Genomic DNA, 23,454 nt, shown 5'->3' with positions numbered 1-23,454 from the left:
ACATCTTCCTATATCTATCTAAGGCTGTTGAAGGCTGTACTTTGACCTATAATGGTTTACTTTTATACATTGTTATTTGGATGGAGAGTTGTCTCATTACCACTCACACCACATTTTCCTATATCTATCTATGGCTGTTGAAGGCCGTACTTTGACCTATAATGGTTTACTTTTATACATTGTTATTTGGATGGAGAGTTGTCTCATTAGCACTCAAACCACATCTTCCTATATCTATCTATGGCTGTTGAAGGCCGTACTTTGACCTATAATGGTTTACTTTTATACATTGTTATTTGGATGGAGAGTTGTCTCATTAGCACTCAAACTACATCTTCCTATAACCATCAAAGTATTATATAAAAATACCAAGAAATATATGTTTCGTTTAAGGTTAGATGATGATTTCTAAAATTCAAAAAGATTTTTTGCTGTTATTCCAATGTATTGTCGACTTTGGAGCAGAAGTGCTGAGAGATTTTACAGAAGAAAAGATAAAGATCAAATACAAGACTGATGACTTTACAACATTTCTGGAAAACACAAAACACTATTTTTACCATCAGTGGGACAAGAAGAAAGTGGCATGTTGCGAATGTCCTGCTCATGGCTGTAGTATACCAAAAACAGGGAAAATGGACAAAAAAATATATGACAAATTATACCTGTATAATAGTTCAATAAAATATTCAAAGGGTCATGAAAAGAAGAGTGGTTCTAGCGTTACTCAAACTTGTATATGTCGATACACTGCAAAGCACATTCTGATAAATGCTTTGGATTTAAGCGACTTAAATGCTTTATTGATAGGTTTACGCTCACTAAACACACCAATGATTTGCCATTCAGAGACAATATTAATAAATGAAATTATGAATGTACGGGGAATCGTATGCCATGCAGTAACTACAGCGACGTTTTTAGAACCAGAACTGAACAACCTATGGGCAAAGTTTACAAATGCATTGTACAATTTGTGCCCTGGAGGTCCACAAAATGCCAAGTGGTTAAAAAAGACAATTGAAACTACTAAGAAGACAATATTAAGCGAAGAGGATGTTAAAGAACTAATGGGTAAAATTAACGTGTTGCCAGTGGTAAGACAATATATCGCTTATATTAATTTAAAACTGCATTCTTTGGAATCTTGTTTAAAACTCTCTAAAAGTCAAAGATTTAGGTGTAAGTTCTTTTTTTTTTCAAAAGTTGTTCTATTTCTATAATATTCCTTCCATTTTTCATGTTTTACATTTTATCATATAGTATATTACTGTTTAGTGTTTTTTTACTCCAAGTTATGAAGAAATACGTATCGCTACTTACATTATTTTATTTTACTCACCTGGGTCAAAAGGGGCCGAGTGAGCTTTTCTCATATCTTGGCGTCCGTCGTCCGTCGTTAGTCGTCATCGTCGTCCGTCGTTGTCCGTTAACTTTTATAAAAATCTTCTCCTCTGAAACCAAATTTGGCCTAAATCATCCTTAGGATATCTAGTAGAAAAAAGTATCCGATGACCCCGCCAATCAACCTAAATGGCCACCATGGCTAAAATAGAACATGGGGGTAAAATGAAGTTTTTTATTTATATATCTGAAATTAAAGCATTCAGGGTAAATCTAAGAGGGAGTAAATATGTTTATTAGGTCAATATCCACCTTCCCTGAAGGTTGCATACGCATCAGACAACCATGTGTTTGGGTTGCTGCACCTGCATTAGTAATTTTAGTGAAATTTTAGTTGTTGATTATCAACCTAAATATTATTATAAATATAGATACACTGTGAACAATAATAATCTTCAGCAAAGTAAGATCTTCACACAAGTCAACATTACCAAAAAAGATAATCAACCCCTTAGGGAGTTATTGCCCTTTATAGTAAATTTTTAATATTTTTTTGTTAATTCTTGTGATCTTATATAAATATCTACTCCGAAACTATTCAGATATATTTTACCATACTAAACCACAATCATCCTTTGGGTACTAGTATTTAGTTTTAAAATGTGTCTGGTGACCCGGCCTGCCAATCAACATGGCCATCATGGCTAAAAATAAAACATAGGGGTAAAATTTAAATGTTTCTATTATTTTTCTAACCCAAACCGTTTTAAATAGAGAAAATCTGAAAGGAGCATAAATGTTCAGATTATTGAGCTCAACCAATTGTCCATACACCATTTGTTCACGTCAAAACTAGCTGTTAGACAAATTCTTTTATGAGTTATTGCCAATAAATGACAAAGCCATTTTTTTCATTTTTGCCTATAACTATGAAAACCATATTAAGGGAGAAACATGTGTATCCCGTTATGCCTAATATGATTTAAATTATAATATATAAATAAACACTTTAAATCACAAAAATTATCAACAAGGCAAGATCTATTTTAAAGTCAACTTTTGCCGATAAAGTTAGCATGGTTAGTAGACTATCAGTCGTCATAGAAGTGATTGCCCATAAAAGAGAATTTTGTTATCCTCTTTTGTGTTTTGAGCGAAAACTAAAGAAGATAGAGAGAAACCAAACAGACTAAAAGATCAGTAATAAAAGATCAACAAAATAGAGATTTTTGCAATCGAAGTCCATTCTTATCACCTCAACAATATTTGAGAGTGTCCTTTTTATGATATACACATCGACCAAGGTGAGCGACACAGGCTCTTAATAGCATATAGATATTTTAGGAAGTCCAGGACATCCCAACAGAACTAAAAAACATTATACAAGAAAGAACAACAGAGGTAAAGAACTGTGTAATAAATGAAAGCGCAGGGATTAAGGCACATTTTGTCAACACTCTTCAACCATTTACTGACCAGCAAGAACGTCATTCAGAACTTCTAAAAGGTATGTCTATAAAGTCGTCAATTCATCTTAAAGGAGTAAGGCATCCTTAATGGCATAGATATCTATATTACTAAATGAATAGAGATGAAATTTGGTGTCGCGTTTTCTTCTTTCACATAGTATCCCCGAATATTGTTTTATACCACGAAGGGGTAATGACCAGCGTAGTTTATTATCTTTTGGGGGTATTTGGGGGTTTACATCGGAAAAAGCCAGTTCGGATCGGCTGTCCTTCACGACGTTCGGCTCTGAAATGTACGTGCTATCTGTTTTGTTCTGTACAGGTACTTGCCGCCGTATATCGGAGCACTCCAACTTGGGATATATGGGTTTAATGCTTAATCAAATATTAACACAGATATTTATAGTGTGGTGCGGTGCTTAGTTTAAAAAAAACTGCATATACAGGTAAGACTGTGAACTTTAAAAACAATTGCTTAAAATTATGTGGTATCATTTTCGTCATTGCACGTCTGCCCGGCAACATTATGCCAGGCAATGGGCTAAACTCCAGAAAGAAGACGTAGGTACTCTTTCCAAATGGATTAAGGCTGTGAAGTCGTTGGTACAAATCCGAATTAAGAAAATGGGTCTATCAATACCCATGATACGTCAATCTTTAACGATCCAAATGTTCCGAACACTTCCATGACAAATATGTTGTTTTCCCCGCAGATAAACAACATAGTTTTTGTGTGTAAATCTCATTACATAAAATGTTTGATAAAAGAATTAGGTATTGACAATTCACTTGGAAACTCAAGTTACAACACGACACTTACCAAACAGGTGGCTTGAATCAGATGTGGATACTAAAAAACGTCACAGATCTTTTAGAGTGCATACAATCTAAGATTCTCTCATCTTGCAATAATATTAAAAAAATTGACTTATCTACAGATGGGTGCACTCCTAACCTGTACAGCAAGTTAACTTGATAACCAGTCATTTGGACTGGTCAAAGTTAACCTGTGACCGAATATAGGACTGCTCTGACCAGTCCTAGGACCAAAATCTAGTTAACTTGAAAAGCGGACTTGGTCCTAGGACTGTTTTTATGTCTGCCAAAAAGTTAACTTGGAAACAGGTCCGCTATTGATATAAGTTAACTTCGAACCAGTCTTGTCATAAGTTAACATAAGTTAACTTCGGAACCAGTCCTGTCATAAAGTTAACATAAGTTAACTTGGAAACCGGTCCTGCCACAAAGTTAACTTCTGCTTGGACAAATCCGATCAAAACCAGACCTGTTCCCATGTTAACTTTTGACTGGTCTGCTCAACACTATAAGTTAACTTGTAACCAGGACCGCTCTTCGTTGATTTAAAAAAAAATAATAATATCTTTGTTTCGTAGTATAAACATCGAAAATAAAGTAATTTGAAAATTAAAACTTCCGTTTTATGAACAGGATTAAATACAAATATTTGAAAATAAGTACGCACAGAACGTAACACAAATTTATCTGTGATCTGACAATCTATCTATTATAAAAACGATCTCGGTTACAATGATAATAGGTACTGAATATATATATATATTCCGAGATCAAATTCAATCATATTATGTATATTTTTGAAAAGAAGTATATTTGATGTTAGGTGTATACGTCCTTGTTAGTTATACACCCTTGAACTATGCAGCCACAATCAGCAATAGTTTAATTCATTTAAATAATTCCTCTTTTTACTCAAAATACTGATACGTAACAAAATTTCAGTAGTTTTGATGCCTCCAGTTGACTTGTACAACAAAATTATTTGACCGCATCCACCAAAACTGACCATATATGCACTTTAATTTGTAAATCTATATACCCACATAGTAAATCAGCCATATTTTTTATGTCAGGATTCAATGTATAATACAATCATGACAATGGACAGCAAAATTGCAATATAATAACAAAAAATTTTGGTTCGCCTAAATTAAGGGTGCCAGCATGTCCTCTTTTTACTTAAAATACTGATACGTAACAAAATTTCAGTAGTTTTGATGCCTCCAGTTGACTTGTACAACAAAACTATTTGACCGCATCTACCAAAACTGACCATATATGCACTTTAATTTGTAAATCTATATACCAGCATAGTATTAATCAACCATATTTTTTATGTCAGGATTCAATTTATAATACAATCATGACAATGGACAGCAATATTGCAATAAAATAACAACAAATTTTTGTTCACATCAATTTAGGATACCAGCATGTCCTCATTTTATTCAAAATATTGATACATAACAAAATTTCAGTAGTTTTGATACCTTCAGCTGACTTGTACAACAAAATTAATTGACCGCATCCACCAAAACTGACCATATGTGCACTTTAATTTGTAAATCTATATACCCGCATAGTAAATCAGCCATATTTTTTATGTCAGGATTCAATGTATAATACAATCATGACAATGGACAGCAAATTTGCAATATAATAACAAAACATTTTGGTTCGCATAAATTTAGATTACCAGCATGTCCTCATTTTATTCAAAATATTGATACATAACAAAATTTCAGTAGTTTTGATACCTTCAGCTGACTTGTACAACAAAATTAATTGACTGCATCCACCAAAACTGACCATATGTGCACTTTAATTTGTAAATCTATATACCCGCATAGTAAATCAGCCATATTTTTTATGTCAGGATTCAATGTATAAAACAATCATGACAATGGACCTCGAAATTGCAATATAATAACAACAAATTTTGGTTCCCATCAATTTAAGATACCAGCATGTCCTCTTTTTACTTAAAATACTGATACGTAACAAAATTTCAGTAGTTTTGATACCTCAAGTTGACTTGTACAACAAAACTATTTGACCACATCTACCAAAACTGACCATATATGCACTTTTATTTGTAAATCTATATACCAGCATAGTAAATCAGCCATATTTTTTATGTCAGGATTCAATGTATAATACAATCATGACAATGGACAGCAATATTGCAATAAAATAACAACAAATTTTTGTTCACATCAATTTAGGATACCAGCATGTCCTCATTTTATTCAAAATATTGATACATAACAAAATTTCAGTAGTTTTGATACCTTCAGCTGACTTGTACAACCAAATTATTTGACCGCATTACCAAAATTTACCATATGTGCACTTTTATTTGTAAATCTATATACCAGCATAGTAAATCAGCCATATTTTTTATGTCAGGATTCAATGTATAATACAATCATGACAATGGACAGCAATATTGCAATATAATAACAACAAGTTTTTGTTCGCCTAAATTAAGGGTACCAGCATGTCCTCTTTTTACTTAAAATACTGATACGTAACAAAATTTCAGTAGTTTTGATGCCTCCAGTTGACTTGTACAACAAAACTATTTGACCGCATCTACCAAAACTGACCATATATGCACTTTAATTTGTAAATCTATATACCAGCATAGTATTAATCAACCATATTTTTTATGTCAGGATTCAATTTATAATACAATCATGACAATGGACAGCAATATTGCAATAAAATAACAACAAATTTTTGTTCACATCAATTTAGGATACCAGCATGTCCTCATTTTATTCAAAATATTGATACATAACAAAATTTCAGTAGTTTTGATACCTTCAGCTGACTTGTACAACAAAATTAATTGACCGCATCCACCAAAACTGACCATATGTGCACTTTAATTTGTAAATCTATATACCCGCATAGTAAATCAGCCATATTTTTTATGTCAGGATTCAATGTATAAAACAATCATGACAATGGACCTCGAAATTGCAATATAATAACAACAAATTTTGGTTCCCATAAATTTAGGATACCAGCATGTCCTCTTTTTACTTAAAATACTGATACGTAACAAAATTTCAGTAGTTTTGATACCTCAAGTTGACTTGTACAACAAAACTATTTGACCACATCTACCAAAACTGACCATATATGCACTTTTATTTGTAAATCTATATACCAGCATAGTAAATCAGCCATATTTTTTATGTCAGGATTCAATGTATAATACAATCATGACAATGGACAGCAATATTGCAATAAAATAACAACAAATTTTTGTTCACATCAATTTAGGATACCAGCATGTCCTCATTTTATTCAAAATATTGATACATAACAAAATTTCAGTAGTTTTGATACCTCCAGCTGACTTGTTCAACAAAATTAATTGACCGCATCCACCAAAACTGACCATATATGCACTTTAATTTGTAAATCTATATACCCACATAGTAAATCAGCCATATTTTTTATGTCAGGATTTAATGTTTAATACAATCATGACAATGGACCTGGAAATTGCAATATAATAACAACAAATTTTGGTTCGCATAAATTTAGGATACCAGCATGTCCTCAATTTATTCAAAATATTGATACGTAACAAAATTTCAGTAGTTTTGATACCACCAGCTGACTTGTACAACAAAATTATATGACCGCATTACCAAAATTGACCATATGTGAACTTTAAATTGTAAATCTATATACCAGCATAGTAAATCAGCCTTATTTTTAATGTCAGGATTCAATGTATTATACAATCATGACAATGGACAGCAATATTGCAATATAATAACAACAAATTTTTGTTCGCATAAATTAAGGATACCAGCATGTCCTCATTTTATTCAAAATATTGATATGTAACAAAATTTCAGTAGTTTTGATACTTCCAGTTGACTTGTACAATAAAATTATTTGACCACATCCACCAAAACTGACCATATGTGCACTTTAATTTGAAAATCTATATACCCGGACAGTAAATCAGTCATTTTTTTCATGTCAGGATTTAATGTATAATACAATCATGACAATGGACAGCAATATTGCAATATAATAACAACAAATTTTTGTTAGCATAAATTTAGGATACCAGCATGTCCTCTTTTTACTTAAAATACTGATACGTAACAAAATTTCAGTAGTTTTGATACCTCCAGTTGACTTGTACAACAAAACTATTTGACCGCATCTACCAAAACTGACCATATATGCACTTTTATTTGTAAATCTATATACCAGCATAGTAAATCAGCCATATTTTTTATGTCAGGATTCAATGTATAATACAATCATGACAATGGACAGCAATATTGCAATAAAATGACAACAAATTTTTGTTCACATCAATTTAGGATACCAGCATGTCCTCATTTTATTAAAAATATTGATACATAACAAAATTTCAGTAGTTTTGATACCTCTAGCTGACTTGTACAACAAAATTAATTGACCGCATCCACCAAAACTGACCATATGTGCACTTTAATTTGTAAATCTATATACCCGCATACTAAATCAGCCATATTTTTTATGTCAGGATTCAATGTATAATACAATCATGACAATTGACCTCCAAATTGCAATATAATAACAACAATTTTAGTTCGCATCAATTTAGGATACCAGCATGTCCTCATTTTATTCAAAATATTGATACGTAACAAAATTTCAGTAGTTTTGATACCTCCAGCTGACTTGTACAACAAAATTATATGACCGCATTACCAAAATTGACCATATGTGAACTTTAAATTGTAAATCTATATACCAGCATAGTAAATCAGCCTTATTTTTAATGTCAGGATTCAATGTATAATACAATCATGACAATGGACAGCAGTATTGCAATATAATAACAACAAATTTTTGTTCGCATAAATTAAGGATACCAGCATGTCCTCATTTTATTCAAAATATTGATACGTAACAAAATTTCAGTAGTTTTGATACCTCCAGTTGACTTGTACAACAAAATTATTTGACCGCATTACCAAAACTGACCATATGTGCACTTCAATTTGAAAATCTATATACCCGGACAGTAAATCAGTAATTTTTTTCATGTCAGGATTTAATGTATAATACAATCATGACAATGGACAGCAATATTGCAATATAATAACAACAAATTTTTGTTCGCATAAATTTAGGATACCAGCATGTCCTCATTTAATTCAAAATATTGATACGTAACAAAAATTCAGTAGTTTTGATACCTCCAGCTGACTTGTACTACAAAATTATTTGACCGCATTACCAAAACTGACCATATGTGCACTTTAATTTGTAAATCTATATATACATCATGACGTACCCGCATAGTATTAATCAGCCATATTTTTTATGTCAGGAATCAATGTATAATATAATCATGACAATGGACAGCAATATTGCAATTTAATAACAACAAATTTTTGTTCGCATAAATTTAGGATACCAGCTTGTCCTCCTTTTATTCAAAATATTGATACGTAACAAAATTTCAGTAGTTTTAATACCTCATGCTGACTTGGAAAACAAAACTATTTGACCAAAACTGATCATATGTGCACTTTTATTTGCTAATCTATATACCCGCATACCATTGTACCAAGCCATTCTCCTGGCGCTCCTGTTCACATTTTAGTAGGACCGTAAATGTATACGTAATCAATAATATTGGAAAACTATTAGATTAATGCAAAAAATATTCTGAATATAAAATTGAGAAGTCAGAATTTCATCCCTTTATTCATAATAACAGTCACATCATATATAGGAGTTCATGATGGTGTACGTGTAAAACAAAACTATTATGCCACATCATCAAAGTACTAACGAATCCGTACCAACACTGACATGTCTGAATTCATTTGTACTATTTACAATGATTTAATAAAAAAAAGTATACGAGGTTCTTTTCTTGGAATCTATTATGTCGGTTGATTGATTTTGTTTGTAGTTAAACGTCAAGTGGCAACTATTTCATTAAAGTGCGCATTGAGTATAATTTTAGGACGTCCCATATAAATATCGGCAATGACAAATCTGACGAATTTGACGAGATTGTTGATAGTTTTACCACACCGTATGCTTACGGACACTGTACAATTTCTGTTAGAATATTCTGCGGGAAATAGAGTAGTAAATCCAATGCAAACAAGTTGAATATCAATGAAATATCCATGCAAGTATAAATTTATGCATAAAGTAAAATTTAGGAAGGGACAGGTAAACAACGGGGAACGAAGTAACGTAGACAATGTTGCCGATATCCCGTGATATAAGAATATTGTTCCGATGCGTTGGATAACCTTTCTATCCGCCTTCTAATAAAAAAAACTCTGTGTGATCGTATAGCCATTTTTTATTTATATAAGAATACATGTATATCAAATAAAAGAGAGCATTTGTATAATATCTAGTAAAGTCTAGCGAGTAAATAATAAATAATATCTGTGGAAAAACAATGCGAATGTTGTTTACATATTTTAATGAAAGCTCAAGTCTGATATGTAAATTCTTATAACGATAATCTGTCATAAGCAGACCTGTACTCAGGTCTGGTCAATAGCAGACTTGTCCACAGGTCTGGTCAAAAAGCAGACCTGTCCTCAGGTCTGGTCAGGAGCAGACCTGTCCACAGGTCTGGTCTGAGGCAGACCTGTCCTCAGGACTGATCAAAAGCAGACTTGTCCACAGGTCTGGTCTGGGTCAGTCCTGTCCTCAGGACTGGTCAAAAGCAGACTTGTCCACAGGTCTGGTCTGGAGCAGACTTGTCGATAGGTCTGCAGCAGTCCCAACAAAGCAGACCGTAGGTCTGGTCCACCAACGGCGAAGTTAACTTGCTTGACTGCTTAAAAATTCTCAAGTTAACTTAGAAAGCAGTCAACAAGTTAACTCTAAGTTAACTTTTGTCAAGGTTAGGACCGCACCCATCTGTACACTTTACACAAGTATTCCTTATTTCAAACTAAAAGACAAATTGAAAGAGTTAGTATTGCTTTGTTTCATAAAAAATAATGGCGAACGTAGATACTAGTATCTTGTCTTGGGGAAAGATAAACCCTACTTTGTAAAGAATCACTCTGAATAAAAAAAAATCTCTGAAACTGACATTATCAATATGCATGATTTCTTGATGAACAACAAATGTGTTACGTTTGGAGGATATGTTTTTCAACAGACTATCGGCATTCCAATGGGAACCAATTCCGTTATTGAAAATTGAAATCATCCCTTCGTAAATTTTACGGATGTCATCACGAGTTGGTTGACCGTTATGTGATAACCGCTTCACAGATGATATCGGATATAGTAACAACAATACCCTTACCTTTTTCACGAAAGTTACTTGCCGAATTAGACAATTTACCGGATTTCAAATAATATAAGCAACACGATGGATGCCACATGAGGAGTAGATATGGATCTACTTACCCTTCCAGAACATCTGAGATCACCCCAGTTTTTGGTGGGGTTCGTGCTGCTAAGTATTTAGTTTTCTATGTTGTGTCATGTGTACTATTGTTTGTCTGTTTGTCTCTTTATTTTTTAGCCATGGCGTTGTCAGTTTATTTTCCATCTATGAGTTTGACTGTCCCTTTAAACTCTATTCAATTAGTAACATAGATGGCCTGTACGGATGTGAAAATACAGACAAATAGTAAATATCATCTAAATAAAGGCAACAGTAGTATACCGCTGTTCAAACTCATAAATCCATGGAGAAAAAACAAAGATCGGGGTAACAAACTAAAACTGAGGGAAACGCATTAAATATAAGAGGAGAACAACGACACAACACTACAATGTAACACACACAGAAACGGACCAAGCATCAGACAAAATTCCACGAGAATAACAAATATAACATCAAAACCAAATACATGAATTTGGGATAGACAAGTACCGTGACACATCTTATCGCAATGTGAATTTACACTCAAAAATAAGAGAAAACAAACGACGCAACGTTAAAATGTAACACACAGAGAAACGAACTATAATATAACAATAGATATAGGAAGATGTGGTGTGAATGGCCATATTCCTGACTTGGTGCAGGACATTTTTAAGGGAACAAATGTCGGGTTGAACCTGGTTTTGTGGCATGCCAAACCTCCCCTTTTATAGCCATGTGAAATATAACATTAAAATGACAACTCAACACCACAGGACTATAATATTAATCACCGCATTCATTTATTAGATTTCATTTTGTTCAACGTAATCAGTACGATATTTTACGTTTGAAGTAAGATTCAAAACAAACCGGACATAGCTTTATAATATAGTTAATTGCTACCTTAGTTTGCTATAAATAAATATTAAAATGTGCATTGTTGTTAAATGCAATATTAGTATTGAGTTCAAATATAATCTTAAATCAATCCTAATTCTATCTTATTCATTCAAATGACGTCATTTTTCATTTTTTGATGATCTGTTTTACAAATTCAAATGACGTCATCATTTTTTTGTCATTTTTTACAATTTCAAATATGACGTCACTTGGCGTTAAGGTTTAAATTTATTCGGATGACAAACAACAATCTACCATGTGGTAAAAATGTCCTTAGCTAGTTTGGTCAAAGATACATCGTATGGATCCACCAATTCGTGATGGTGTCCATAAAATTTACGGAGTGTCAAAAAAAATCTTGATGATTTGCTAAATTAACTAATTCATTTTCAACGGAGAAGAAAAGTGAGGATGGCATTAGGGGTTAAGTTTTACTGTTGTTTTGAGAACAAGAATAGAAACACGTTATCAGTTTATTGATTAGTTGCGATGAAATCTTTTATTTTTTTGCCAGATGAGGAATATATAATTATGTTAAATATCTTTCAGAAAATGAGAATAGATGTTGTCAGGCAGTTTTACATACACAAGAAAACATAATAACCAAGGTCTCAGAGGAAGGAGAAAAAACAAGAAAACACAACCAAGAACAAATAACAAAGTTTGGAGAAGGTAATATTAGTAGTTCTCTATAATTGGATCTTTCAAATCTGATTTGCTAATAAAACTCTTTTGAAACCCATTTTGTGCATTGGCAAATATGTATTTTGTTCCCTTTAAATCAATGCACACAACGATATTCACACAATTAAACAATTTTAACATGTTTACTTTCGCTTGGGCTTATTTGAATGACTTTTGTCCTTTTACATGCATATATAATTTATATAGTGCCAGAAAATTTAATAACATATTTTTTTTTACTCTCTCTCGGCCTTTTGTGGCATCGCTGCTTAGCCATGTGCAGCTGCCGTACACCCTCCTCTCTCTTCATATTAATAAATAACTATATATATTTAAACAATAAAACAGTTAAAGCGAAAATCAGAGACACTGGTACAATTTTTAAATTTCCAAATACGACGCAAAGACTGCAAAGATATGCTATAAAATTCAAGATTGTGATAGTATAGTCAGAATAGATTGACACGATTCATTTTACATCGTGATCATACTGATGAAGAATATCTGTTATCCGAAATATTATTGTTCGTTTTATTGTTATTTTTGGTGATGTTCTACCCTTTTAGGTTTGTTATATATATATATATATATATATATATATAAGTACGTCTGAGTCAGTGACAACCCTACAACAGATGTATCCATCGGATCGCCATCAATGATGGTGATACATGGCTGTGTACATAATGTATATACAACTCGTCTAAACATCAACCCAACAATGTTAGATGTAAAAAATTTACAGATCTAACATTGTTGGGTTGATGTTTAGACGAGTTGTATATAGATATATATATATACATCTTCATGCCTTATATATCATGTACTGTAGTACGCCGCTAGATTAAAACTGACGAGGAAAGGTAACACACGGCCAGCGAAAGCTCTTTATTTTGAGAGCCCAGGTGGTCGTGTGGTCTAGCGGGACGGCTGCAGTGCAGACGATTTGGTGTCACGATATCACAGTAGCATGGGTTCGAATCCCGGCGAGGGAAGAACCAAAAAAATTGCGAAAGCAAATTTACAGATCTAACATTGTTGGGTTGATGTTTAGACGAGTTATATATACATTATGTACACAGCCATGTATCACCATCATTGATGGCGATCCGATGGATACATCTGTTGTAGGGTTGTCACTGACTCAGACGTACTTATAAATATAATTATTTTCTGTGACTGTATCTTACATTAATTTGTAGGATACTTTACTATAGATAATTTAGCTGATCTGTAACAATAACATCTTCATGCCTTATATATATCATGTACTGCAGTACGCCGCTAGATTAAAACTGACGTGGAAAGGTAACACACGGCCAGCGAAAGCTCTTTATTTTAAGAGCCCAGGTGGTCGTGTGGTCTAGCGGGACGGCTGCAGTGCAGGCGATTTGGTGTCACGATATCACAGTAGCATGGGTTCGAATCCCGGCGAGGGAAGAACCAAAAGTTTGCGAAAGCAAATTTACAGATCTAACATTGTTGGGTTGATGTTTAGACGAGTTATATATATATATATATATATATATATAAGAAAAAAATAAGTAAAATCCGTATGCTGGCAACATATAAGACAATTTGTAAAAAGAGAATAACGGAATCAATTGATATATATATCGTTAAAACAAATACTTGATTCTTAATGCAAATTATTCACTTTCAATATTAAAAGAAACCTGATTCAAAGTTGTTGGTTAATGTTATTTTCATATTCCCGATATAAATGTAGTATAACGGGTCTTTATAACGTCTGTTTTGGAACTATGTCATTATTTCGGATCTATGTATCTGGATCGTAACCCATGTTACCCGTCAATACAGGGAAATAGCTATTGTAAAGTTTCTCCGTAAGCTCGCAGTAAGAACTGGGTTTTTTTTACGTATAACGAAGTCTGCTTAATATTTCAAATTTTTAATCGTGTAACAGTACATGTATATACATGTATAATATAACTAAAGTTTCAGAATAATAAATTCCAATTCAACGTGTTACTTCAAATTCAATAAGACAACTTGTTACTTCATTCCCAACTATATTACAACTGACCAATACATAAAGTTTCTCACAAGATCGTTATATAAACAGCTGTTCCTAAATTCGATTAAACATTGCTTTATGGTATTACAGTATTTTGATAAATTTCTAAATGTTATTACAACTCTACTGAACAACCCATGTACCGTATAAACTGTCACATTAATCGAAATGAAAGATCATTAAACTGATTAAGTATTGACCATCAAATCTTTGATGTAAATAAACTCATCACAGATACCAGGACTAAATTTTCTATATACGCCAGACGCGTTTCGTCTACAAATTAAAAGACTCATCAGTGACGCTCGAATCCAAAAAAAGTTAAAAAGGCCAAATAAAGTACGAAGTTAAAGAGCATTGAGGACCATCATTCCTAAAAGTTTTGCCAAATACAGCTAAGGTTATCTATGCCTGAGGTAGAAAAGCCTTAGTATTTCATTTTGTGAACAGTAAATTTATAAATATAACCATATCAATGATAATTCATGTCAGCACAAGTGCTGACTACTGGGCTGGTGATAATTGACCACGCCACAGTAGCAGTAATCATAGTCTTCCAAAGTAACGGTTCTTTTTATGATATGGGTGATGACTGTTTAAATATTTCAGTTTTTAAACGATAATAGAAATAGAATGAGTATTTGGTGAGAAAAACATGTATCTATGATGTTCATAATTGTGCCATAATTACATTGTGCATAGATGACCGACATAAATTGTGACCACACATTATGAGACTCTACCTACAAAGTTGGCAATCAAAAGCAATACGTCGAAAAAAAGCAAAAGAAAACCCATGTGTTAAAGATTAATCTTTTACGAATAATGATAAATTAAAAATAATAAAGCCATAAAACAACAGGAGCGTATTGGGATATGGAGGGACGATTAGCCGTTCCGTTATATTACAAATGGCACGGGAACTGTGTTTTCAGATATTACTGATATGCTTGCATTTCTAACAAGAAATATAACATTTTTGAAGAACTATCAATCCAACACAATAATTTGTCTTTGTAGATCATATTGAAAAAATCACTGAAAGGATGATAGGTAATATATAATTTGTGCATATATAAAGAAAAAATAAGACATAAGCTACCTTGATTTCATTTCATTGTCGTAAACCCTTGAGATACAGGATTCAGAAGATACAGTTAAGTATGCATAACATATTGACGTTCACCTGGTAATTGACAATGAGGGTCGTTTAAAAACAGGACATGCCGACAAAAGAGATGATTTCCAATTATGAACTTTCCAAATTTATATAGGCACATTCTTGCAGCGCCTGCATACAAAGTATACAATTTCTACTTGATACGGTATTCCAGGGCTGAAGTTGAAATCATACTTTCGTTAATTTTACTGACGATATCACAAGTTGGTAAATCGATATGGAATATCCGCTTCGCAGAGAGGACAGCCGCTATGTTCCAACTTAATTTGTACTAACATGAGCAAAACGACGGGTGCCGCATGTAGAGCAGGGTCTGCCTATCCTGGGGCATCTTATATTACCCCTTTATTTCAATGAGATTCAAGTTACTCAGTCTTTAGTTTTCTATGTCGTATTTTGTGAACACGTATTGTTGTTAGTCGTCTTTTTCAGCCATTTCGTTGTCAGTTTATTTTTGACTTATGACTTTGAATGTCATTTTGGTATCTTTCGCCTCTCTTTGTTTAGGTGTAATACCACCAAATCATGGTACGTCACATCCGGTTGTATACGAAAGTAGGTCTAAAAAATTATTCCCTTGAATTTGACAGTTGTAGGTAATTAATCCTACATTTTATTGCAGTAAAAACATTTCTGTGTCATAAACATATGCCTTGGGTATTTCAAAACACCATTATTTTTTATTTGGGATTTCTATAGAAAATTTTGTAATCTTGAGGTTACATGGTGACTAAACCTTGTACACAGATAAAATAAGGGAGACATTTGATTGGTTAACTTCCAATGATGGTTATTTTCTTATATGCAATGAAATGTTATGTGAATTTTTTTCTATAGTACTGGACAGGATAAAACTTTATTCATGCCAAGTATTTCCTTTATTTGAAACAAAGATAAATTCTGCACATCTTTTGGAAAAGTGCAAATTTAACAAAGACTAAAAGGGGAAATCAATGGTGGTATTACACCTTAAATCTGTTTATTTCAGCAAATTCAGACAATTAATATGTGACATAACACTTGTTTTAATTCAATATTCAAATCCTTAATCCAAAACCTATTTACAGGTCGTTTAGAGCAGTTTTTAGGGAATCATCCTGTTTTTGCTGGAGCTTGCCTATCAGATATATATACAGAACCTGTCGTTGAAAACGGTAAGAAGTCTTTTAAAACAAAATTATTGAATTTGACTTCATACCAATACAAAACACTTTTTACACAGTATTTTTTCTCTTAAAAATGAAACCGGAAACATTGATATTTGTTTCGTTACTAAACATTTTTCTATTTGTAGCTAGTCAACGGACAATACAAATAAAAAGTAAAATCACACAGGAGTCGATGACGAAAACAAACGAGGAAAAGATAATTAAAAATCTGCCTTCAGAGATAGATGCAACACCTGTTGACAGTAAACAAGATAAAGTAAATGAGCAAATGATGCATGTAAAGGCAAAAATGGTGAACAGCATTGAACTTGAGCTCATAGTCCCTGCAGGAATCTTTGAAAATGCACAGACATTAAGAGCGGCAATTCTCACTTTAGTAAAGACGGTCGTAGTTTCAGGAGAAATCGATTTGAGTAACGAAGATCCAATCCATGCTCTGCTAACGTTTGATAGTCCCTTAACTGATGGTATGTATGCATAAACATATATAGTTACAAAAAATGAAAACAAACAATCATACTGAAAATTAGCTAAACTAAGATTTAAGCTCTTAAACAATTTCGAAATTAAAAACAAAGATTAATTATTGCGATTTCAGAAAAATATAGATATAAGTATCAGACATCAAAATGCGAGTTCTTATAATTGTGATATTCACGCAGTCGCATTATTCACACACAAACAAAGATAAGATCGCAATGATATTTCTTCAGAAAAAGGTACTTGTGTAAGGATCCTTCCCACGAGATAAATCTAAACTATTTCAGGATTTTCGTTTGCATTTGTCAATTATATATTTTATTGTAAATTTCTAAGCTGAAATATTTGATGTTGAATTTGGATGATTCTTTGTTATATTAGAAAATGCTAAATATACAGTTACAAGTTCAATTTATTTATCAATGAATGTTTCTTAGAAATCGTACATGATTACATGTCTCTCCAATAAAGCTTATTGTGTTCTTCTTTAAGCTTACGACACGTCATGAACTAACACTATGTTTGAAAAATAACAACAACAAAGAATATGATGTTTTCTTCAAGAAGTACGACTCGAATATTAAACATACGCTTTGGCAAAACTCCTGTATGTCCTATTAAAATTTTATATTGAAATGTAAAATTAAGTTCTTTAAAATAAGAAAACTGTATGTTATGTTCAAACGTATGATTAAAATCAAATAATCTGAAATATTATAGACGAGAGGTCATCAGTGACAGATTTATTGACAAATCCATTTCAAAATGGAACCGTTAGCCATGATGAAATAGTCAAGACAATAGATGACAGTTCTCGTGATAAAACAGCCTCTAATTGTGGTGATGAAAACGATGGTAATTTATTCATGTTATTTGTATAGATAATTAAAGTTTTTTTTACTTGCACACAAAAACAGGTGAACCCTGCATGGCGGTAATGCAGACATTGTACATATTATATATACCAAGTATACATCATGTACATATTGATTGCAAATGTCACATTATAATAAACTATTAAGTATTTAATCGTTCATATGAAACTTAAACGATAATAAATAAATAATGAACAAACTTTTCAGTTTTTTATTCAGTCGCTGAAACATAAAGAATAAAGTGAAATTTGGCTAATGTAAAGAATCAATGTTGATACAAATTCAGCCAAGTGAAACCTTTTGTGGAAAGTTTCTTTGTTGATTCCTCCTGTATAACTCGTGTATTACGATTTATCCTCAATTGGGCGTCTTACTTTACAGAAACAGCCCTAAATATATTGCTGACCTGTATCTGTATACTATAAAGATATCGCTTTAAATCTCCGCCCACTGCTGTACTACGTTTGTATCTTGCTGTTGAGGAGTATTGTATGAACTTGCGTGACCTTAAAATATGTATTGCAGTCGCATTCCAATTGTTTAAACTTAAGCAAACTTACGATTATTTTTATACATTTTGTTTGTTTTCCACCATGTCTTTTCTGATAACAGACAAACATGAACAGCAGTATTTTCTAAGACGACAATCATCGATTTTAAAACTTGAATGTGTACATGTGTAACAAAATTAACAAAGTTAAGTGAATGTCAAGTTCAGTTCAAAATTCTGAACAACTCGTAGACATCTGTTTCAAATTGTACAATTATTTTTCTTTACTGTTGAAATTAGTTGTTATGTTAAAATAGATAATTATTCATCCTAAAAGAGGAACGAAAGATACCAGAGGGACAGTCAAACTCATAAATCTAAAATAAACTGACAACGCCATGGCTAAAAATAAAAAGGACAAACAGACAAACAATAGTACACATGACACAACACATAAAACTAAAGACTAAACAACATGAACCCCACCAAAAACTGATATCAGATGCTCCGGAAGGGTAAACAGATCCTGCTCCACATGTGGCACCCGTCGTGTTGCTTATGAGATAACAAATCCGGTAAATACAGTCAATTCGGTAGTAGATCACATTTATGCAAGGGAAGGGTATTATAGTTACGAAGTACGGAACATATCCTATATCATTTGTGAAACGGTTATTCCATAACGGTCAACCAACTCATGATGGCGTCCGTAAAATTTACGAAGAGATAGCGATGTATTATTGTTGACTTTTAGGAATTCTTTTTTTGCGAACCCGTCTTCAGATTACTGTGATTTTAATATTACTACGCGGGCCTCAAGGGATTTTAAATCGAAAATTGAAGCAAATAATGGTAATATTTTGTGTCTTTCAAAACACAAACAGTATACAGAATTAATTGCAGGATAAAGACAATAATTGTTTAGTGTCTTTAGATATCTGCTGTATTTGTGCTTATCATCGTACAAATGCAGCTGATATTTAAAGACCCTAACCAGTTATTATCTTTATTTCTCCATCCTCAACAGTTGGAACAGTTGATTATATATCACTATTTGTCATGTATGGAATGATTGCAAGGTGTACAAAAATCCGACACGGTTCATATGATTTGACCTTATGTTCATGGTCTATTTCAGTTTGTCAACATTAGATATCGTGTTTAGGTTTATATTTCGAATCATTCCTTGTTGGAGGAAATTGCTTCAATTTTGACACAGCTCAAAAAGATTTGAATTTTCTAGCCTTTTAGTCCATATGTTTAGTTCCTGATATAATATAGATAACTTACGTTATCTATCCATCCGTCAGTTTAGCGAATCAGTTTCCCCCACTTTTCTTCTTCTTTGAAGATGGTGTATCGTGACAAGTTACATATCAAGTTCGAATGTTGACCCGGTCTGGCAATTTTGTGCAAAGTTATAATGCTACAAGTTAGAAAATTAACTCAAATTATCAGTTTTCCGCACTCTTTTTTGTCAAACTAGAAGATATTGATTTGATGATTTGTATATAGTTTTAGACTTGAAAAATTCACTCAAATAATCAGTCATAGTCATTTTTTACACCACGAAATCCACAAAACTTGGTATCTAACGAAGAATAATAAATCCGCAGTTTCTAAAGAATATTCTTGAAAATCAGTTAGTATAATTACTTGTAAATTAATCATATCTAAATCACTCATAAAATGCGATTTGTCTTATAAATCAAGGTAATTTTTTCTATGAAAAAGTATGCTGCATTTATTTTTTTCTTACTGCCTGCCATAATGATTGGGAGGTCTGATCTAATCATTAATGTCCCTGCAACAGTGCTTACAGGTCATTTTGACAATTCTTTTTTTTAAAGTTTCAATAAAAAGAACATTAACAATATTTATACGGGTTACTTTATGAATGACTACTCGACTTTAAGCCAAACGCTTTGGTGGGAAAACTCATGTATGTTTCTTGTACTGAAATGTAAATAAGGTCTGATTACACTTATGTTTCGGAATTATTGGTTTCATTAATTTTTTGATGCATGATAAAAATAAAATAATCTAATACATTATAGACGAGAGATCTTCAGTGATAGATTTATTGACAAATACATCTCAAGGATCACAGAGCCAAGATGAAATAGTCAAGACAATCGATGACAATTCTCGTGATAAAACATCCTCTGATTTTGGTGATGGAAACGATCATCATGGTAATTTATTTGGAAAACAAATATTTTGTTTTGTTTGCTTAAAACGAAAGGTGAACCTGTCATATATTTACTTGTAATACTGTAATATCAAGTACATATTGATGGCAATATAAACTATACAAAAAGGTGTAAGTACATGTTCGTCTTGTATGTTTCATCGGTACTTTACATAATTTCGAAATTTGACGGGGTTCACATACTTTCTATTCCAGCAATTGAAGACCAATTATATTGTTCCGATTTTCATTTGATTCATTTTTGATTGTTTAACCAAAGAAAAAAAAAAGAGAGAGAGAGAGATTATTTATTTCAAAGTTCTTATTGATCATATATAAACATGTAAGATATAAAATTAATATTGTTTGAAAATATGGATCTTTATAAAAAAGAAGATTTGGTATGATTGCCAATGAGACAACTATCCACAAAAGACCAAAATGACACAGACATTAACAACTATAGGTCACCCTACGGCCTTCAACAATGATCAAAGCCCATACTGCATAGTGAGCTATAAAAGGCCCCGATAAGACAATGTAAAACAATTCAAACGAGAAAACTAACGCCCTTATTTATGTAGATTTATCTTTAGTATGTTATGTACAAATGTAAAGAATTTTAATGCTCAATTATACAAAATCCACAAATACCGGTATATAGAGTAAAACCAAAATGGAATCTACATGTTTCTTGAAAAAAAAATTATTACTTGTAACTTAATCAAATTTACCTTCGTTTTAGATTTCCAAACACATGATAAATTAACTGAAACATGTGCATCATGTGTAAAAAAAGACAAATTTATAGCAGAAAAAATAATGCAATCAGGTGAGTTGATTAAGCTGTATACAAGTAATAATCCAAAAACCAAAAGTTAAACGAAAAAAAAGTTACCGAATCATTATAAAAAAAGAAGATGTGGTATGATTGCCAATGCAACAACTCTACAAAAGAGACCATATGATATAAAAATTAACAACTATAGGTCACCGTACGACCGTCAACAATGAGCAAAACCCATACACATATTCAGCTATTTTAGGCAACGAAATGATAAATATGCAACAATCCAAACAAGAAAACTAACGGCCTAATTTATGTACAAACAAATGAATGAAAAAACAATATGCTAAAAATAAACTAGGAGGAGCAAAAGATACCAGAGGGACAGTCAAACTCATAGACCCATAATAAACTGACAACGCCATGGCTAAAAAATGAAAACACAAACAGACAATACACAACATAGAAAACTAAATACTATAAGCACAACTTACCTCACAAAAACTGGGGGTGATCTCCTGTTCCTCCGGTAGGGTAAGCAAATTCTGCTCCACCCGTCGTGATGCTCAATTTTTACAAACCCAGCAAATGTTAAGAGGAGATAAAATATTAAAAATAAAAAGTATTCAAACATAGTGCGGTTGCAGTGCAGAACTCATAATTCATCGTATGTTCAAATTGTAAAGCTGACGTCTTGTCTTAAATGTAACACCTGACAACATCATTTGAAATTTATGCTTGCCATTCTCAACATTTATATATTATATGCTTTAAGATATGATGTTACACTTTGAATATAATGTTACACTTTGAATATAATGTTACACTTTGAATATAATGTTACATTTTAAAAGTAGTTATTTTTAGCGAGAAAAGTTATCATGTTATGTTTTTATGTTATCTAGAGCATTCTATCACAAAGGAAGATTCGTTATTGTAAGTATTGCATATTAAATTCAAGGGGACAATGCAGTATGTAATACTCCTCAGTTATACTACAATGATACACGTCCTTGTTTATAGTCTTTTTCATTGTTAATTCAATCCATTGAACATATTAGCATAAGTTTACATTATAAAAAACAAGGCGAAGGATACCAAAGGGACAATCAAACTCACAAGTCGAAAATAAAATAACAACGCCATGCCTAAGAATCTGACAGACAAATAAATAGACAGACAAACAAACAACAGAACACAAAACAACAGTTAAAACCAAAGATTGAGCAATATGAATCCCTCCATATGGTACAAGGACACAGTTATGGTCCTTTGGTTTTCAATGTCTACGAATATAGTCCGAAGTGTGAATAGTGTATTACTTGGATTTTTTATACACTTTCGCAAATTATTTCTTTTATATATAATGCATGAAACATTAAGTACGGGGGTGAGATTACATGTTTAAAATATTTGAGTGCTGAATCTTTATGTTAAGTAGTAATTTGGTCATGTTAAAAAAAAAGGTCAAAAATTAGTACGTCTGAAGCTGTCAAACTAAATTTTAGACCCCTTAACACAGAACCTTCAATATTTTGAGTTAAAGCTGGTAGAAGTTTCTATAATTCTGATATGATTGGTCTCAATAGTAGTTCACTACACTGTTAACATCTTTTTGAGATAGAGCATGTGCGATTT

At 32.3% G+C, this 23,454-nt stretch overlaps 1 protein-coding gene across 1 annotated transcript in view; it reads left to right on the top strand.

Annotated features, from left to right (window-relative positions):
- Positions 1-396: 396 nt before the first annotated feature.
- The window catches only part of LOC139499328 (uncharacterized), a 53,316-nt gene continuing 30,258 nt past the window's right edge, over positions 397-23,454 (top strand). Inside the window, exons 1-10 of the mRNA XM_071287997.1 lie at positions 397-1,097; positions 2,689-2,851; positions 12,472-12,603; positions 15,665-15,697; positions 16,892-16,978; positions 17,119-17,460; positions 18,194-18,328; positions 20,896-21,033; positions 21,775-21,861; positions 22,722-22,752. Of these exons, the coding sequence (XP_071144098.1) occupies positions 399-1,097; positions 2,689-2,851; positions 12,472-12,603; positions 15,665-15,697; positions 16,892-16,978; positions 17,119-17,460; positions 18,194-18,328; positions 20,896-21,033; positions 21,775-21,861; positions 22,722-22,752 (1,847 nt within the window). The 5' untranslated portion in view covers positions 397-398. The remainder of the gene's footprint in view (positions 1,098-2,688; positions 2,852-12,471; positions 12,604-15,664; positions 15,698-16,891; positions 16,979-17,118; positions 17,461-18,193; positions 18,329-20,895; positions 21,034-21,774; positions 21,862-22,721; positions 22,753-23,454) is intronic.

The sequence above is a fragment of the Mytilus edulis genome, chromosome 12 (assembly GCF_963676685.1).
Source record: "Mytilus edulis chromosome 12, xbMytEdul2.2, whole genome shotgun sequence".
Taxonomy (NCBI): Eukaryota; Metazoa; Mollusca; class Bivalvia; order Mytilida; family Mytilidae; genus Mytilus; species Mytilus edulis.
Note: the sequence above shows the minus strand (reverse complement) of the source record. Positions and strands in the feature narration are given on the sequence as shown.